Source organism: Lactuca sativa, chromosome 6, assembly GCF_002870075.4.
Source record: "Lactuca sativa cultivar Salinas chromosome 6, Lsat_Salinas_v11, whole genome shotgun sequence".
In the NCBI taxonomy this organism is placed as follows: domain Eukaryota; kingdom Viridiplantae; phylum Streptophyta; class Magnoliopsida; order Asterales; family Asteraceae; genus Lactuca; species Lactuca sativa.
In genome coordinates, this window is record NC_056628.2 from 194,205,018 (window position 1) to 194,209,471 (window position 4,454).

The 4,454-nt window shown below is 33.9% G+C and overlaps 1 protein-coding gene across 1 annotated transcript; it reads right to left on the reverse strand.

Moving 5' to 3' along the window:
- Window positions 1-873: 873 nt before the first annotated feature.
- LOC111908784 (cytochrome P450 81Q32) lies at window positions 874-2,569 on the reverse strand. Its single transcript, XM_023904589.1, has 2 exons — window positions 1,670-2,569; window positions 874-1,500 (listed from the first exon to the last, which is right to left on the reverse strand). Exons 1-2 carry the CDS (start codon window positions 2,567-2,569, stop codon window positions 874-876), a joined length of 1,527 nt encoding a protein of 508 aa, XP_023760357.1.
- Between the last annotated feature and the right edge of the window lie 1,885 nt (window positions 2,570-4,454).

Below are 4,454 nucleotides of genomic sequence, written 5' to 3' on the forward strand. Positions count from 1 at the left end.
AATTCCATATCATTATTATATGCAACAAGACCATTTCAATAGGTAATGGGGAGGGGTTTGGAACAAAAACTATTGTATAGTTTATGTCTACCATCAACAACCACCAAATTAAAGACGATGATAACATATTGTAACATAAATATGTACAAGCAATTTGTAAGAACGTGAAAATCATGAAAAAGTATATGAAAACAATTGATGAATAACCAAATGGTAAAGATGCTGATAATTTCATTAAAAATAATGAAAATTTTCTTCCTTAAATCATACCTTATGCAATGAATAAGATAAAATCAACACATCACTTATCAAAATGACGAACCGTGTTTCTTTGTTAATAATTATTTGAAATGTGTTTCATACTATAAGGATTCTTGATATAAAAACCAAAATAACTTTTTGTTAGCATTAGTCAATGTTGATTGTCGTGTAGACCACCACATAGACACAAATTCAGGAATAATAATCCATTTATCGGCTAAACAACCTATATCCGGTGAAAATGGTATAAATAAGACTAAGATAGAGGTTTAGGAACCCTCAATGCTAGAAAAGAAAAACTTTATTGGCCAATTATCGACAAATCAAATGGTTGGTTTCTCTATTTCAACTTAATATTATGTTTTTTTTCATGAAAATGGATTTGGTTTTCTATGAATTTGAGTGTTATATGAGCAAGCTTATCAAAGTCATAACATGGGGGTAAATCGCAATGTCCTAATAGTAAGTAGTTACGCTGATGCCTAGGCTTGAATATGTCTTATATCTCACTTATGGATTTCGTCTCCTTATCACCATGAAAAAGTATGCGGAGACACAATACTCTAACACATGTTTGATTACTATTTACTAGCATCATGATTAATCAAATTTCTATGAAGCATCTAGTAACTTTGATAGGACATCAAACATACATTCTCTAGCTTTACACATGGCCTCTAATGGTTCATATTTTGGCATGGTTAACCCTTTACCTTCAGACAAATCCACCAATTTTTTACTGACCCTTTCCCATTCAAAACATTGAATCAATGACCCTAAAGCAACACCAATCTCTCTATTAGCAAGCCCAGCTCCAGGGCATTGTCTCTTTCCCATACCAAATGGTATATAGTTATATCCATCACCAATTGATCTTTCGAACCTTTCTGGTTTAAAACTTGTAGGCTCTTCCCATACATTTGGGTCCCTATGGATAGCCCAAGTGTTTACCAATAACATCATTCCATGTGGTATATTGTATCCTCCAATGGTGCAATCTTTTGATGACTCGTGTGGCACGAATAGTGGTGTTGTGGGGAATAATCTGAGTGTCTCATTGACTATGTTTTGTAGGTATCGTAGCTTATAGAGGTCTTTTTCTTCTATCAAATGGTTGTGTCCTACATGCTCATCGACCTCTTCTCTAGCTCTTTGTAGAACATCGGGGTGATTTAAGAGAAGTGACATCGCCCATTCTATTGTCCATGCTGAACTATCCGTACCAACAAGTAATAGTGTCTGCATAAATGAAGAGAGAATGTTCTAAGCATGCATGCATGAGAGAAACTTTTATTTGCGAATATATATAAAAAAAATTAATTACGAATCTTTTAAGTGTGAATATCCAAAGGAAATATGAAGAGTTTATTTGTAGTGTTAATTGGTGTATCAATGCAAAATAACATACCAACAAAATTCCTTTAACTATCTGATCGGAGTAATTTTCATGTTGTGCTTCTTGCAAAGAAAGCATCGCATCAATCATTTGCTTGTTAGAAACCCCATTTTTCTTCCAATATTTATCCAAGAAATCTTCAGAGGATGCTTCTTTTTTCACCTTTAATCTCAATAACGTCCTCTTCATACCTTGGAAATCGATCCACTTCAAGAATGGCAAAAGATCTGTTCGAAAAGGCACCCGAGGAGCTTTGGAGATCCCAGTTATCATGTCGTGAAAGTTAAGAGCCTCCTTCAAATCGTGTATTTCAGGATCAAAGCTCCGTTTTCCAGAAACAATCCTCATGATGATGTTAAACGACATATCTTGCACTCTTGACCTCAATCCCACTCGTGTGAAGTTATCATGAACAATTTCCAAGAGTAGAGTCTTGATCAATGATCGGATTTCATCTTGTCTGACATCTGAATGAGTGGCGAGTCGGGTGATTGAGAAGAGTTCGATGGTGGTGATGCGGCGGAGTTTCCTCCAAAAGGGTCCATATGGGGCTGGGATCACGGAGGTGTAATCGTGTTTCATGTTCTTCTCCAGACATGATCTGTTTTCTGAAACATTGTTTTGGGAAAAGCATTCTTCAACTGCGGATGGTGAGGATAGAACAAGAACAGGTCGGGATCCAAATAGGAGAGTGAAAACAGGGCCGTATTTCAGACTAAGTGTCTGCAAAACTCGATGTATTGGGTCTTTGATTAGATGAAAATGGCCGATTACAGGGAAAGAAAGCGGGGTGGGAGGAAGGTTTTGGTGATGGTGATTTCTGGGTGTTGTTACTAGAAGGAATCTGGAGAGAAGAAGAAGAGGGAGGAAGGAGAAAAAGGGAAGGAGGTAATAAAAGATGCGTTGATCCATCGACCAAGGAAAGTGATGGTGGAATGTATGGTAAAGAATGGTCATTTATGAGAGGGAAAAATGAGTGAATAAGCTTGAAAAAAGGTTATGCCAAATCTTTGCATGACAATGATCTTAATTACATGATTTCAGTAATATATGTCAATAACTTGATATAACCAAAAATAAATCCGTTCTTATAATGTCGTCTTTTGTAACTTTAAAGACATTAAACACTATTTCGAATTTTTCTCATAACACATATAAACATTTTCTTTTGTGGGCCACCACACATTTCATTCCCACAATATATGACTTGCATGACATGAGAAAATCCTAAAGGACACACGCATGGGTATGAAAATCAGAAAATCGAATCTGGCATATTTTTTCTAGTATTATTTTTAATTTGCTCATGATGATTTAAAAGATACGTTCAAAAGTTATATTTCGGTTTTGTAGAAAAAATCATGGAAAAAGGTACACATAGAACAAATTAAAAGTACTACTTTTTATTTGGTCACGTTTGATAAATTCTAAATTTCTGTTTCAGATACAATATCAGATAAATTTGAATCTAAAAGAATTTCTTTATAAGAAATTGATGACACTCGTTCATTGTATGAATTGTAAAATCAAGTATTCAATAATCCACCAAGACGAGGGAACTGACTGCTAACAAGAAATTGTGTCAGATAGCTGAAACTACAACGAAGGGATAAACCTACACTTCTACATTTTCATTGCTAAGACTTGAATGCGGATTACTATGTCTTATCTCAAACCTTAATTAAACACGACATGACCCCAAGTATTGATAGGCCTTCAACATAGGAACCATAGTTTAAATAGTTTATAGCAACATGTTAAACAATTAACTATCTCATAGTTATCATACTTTATAAGATTAACTTCTACTTATAAAAAAAAATTCATATTCCTTAAATGAACATATATTACATTTATTTGATTACTTTATCAAATATAATAACTTAATTTTTCAAGATGTTATCAATTTTGCCTCTAAACGAATCCAATGGGTATGAATTGAGATTATTTGTGCATGTTTCGTTCAGTTAAATTTAACGTAACAAATAAAAACACAAAACAGATTTATATGAACATAGAGAAAAACTTAATGTACTATACATCGACATCATAATATGCATACCAACTAGAATATTCACACTATAGGCCCCTACACATTATACATACATGCATATATATTACAAAATAAATGAACATATAAATAAACGTATTTAGCTTATAATAATAACAAATTCAAACTTCATAATTCGAAAATTATCATCCTAAAATTTGAACTTTAACTATGAGTTTTATGCTGTAACGATCCAAATGCATATATATTTCAAGAATTAAAGGAATATGATATTTATTCCTGTTCATTTATTTTATCAAACAAACAAAAACAAAACTATGTACTTTAATACATATGAAGTATATATAATATATAATTACAAATCTGAAAATAACAATTACATTGCTGGATCATCAACATACAAAAATCTATTAAAAAGATATCAGCCATCATCATCGTCATCATATCCATCAGTAGTAGTGTAGTACTACTCAATCCCGCATGCTGGTTGCTGGATCTCAAACCGTTTGTACGGTACAAGCCTATCATGCACCATCGTTCCTGTAATCATCTCCGATTATGAAGTGGGTCTGATGAGTTTGGAACTCTTCTTTTGCTGGAGTACAAGCCATGATCATCGGATGAAGAATGTCTTGTGTCTTTCTGCTGACATTTCTCCTTCCATTCCTTCTCCTTCTTCTGTTGTTTCTCTAGTATTCTGGAGTCGTACTGTACATTTCTGGTGTTTCCGACCACCGTGGTTACCTTCTCAGCGCCGGAGACTAACAGTGAGAAGGAAACCAAGAT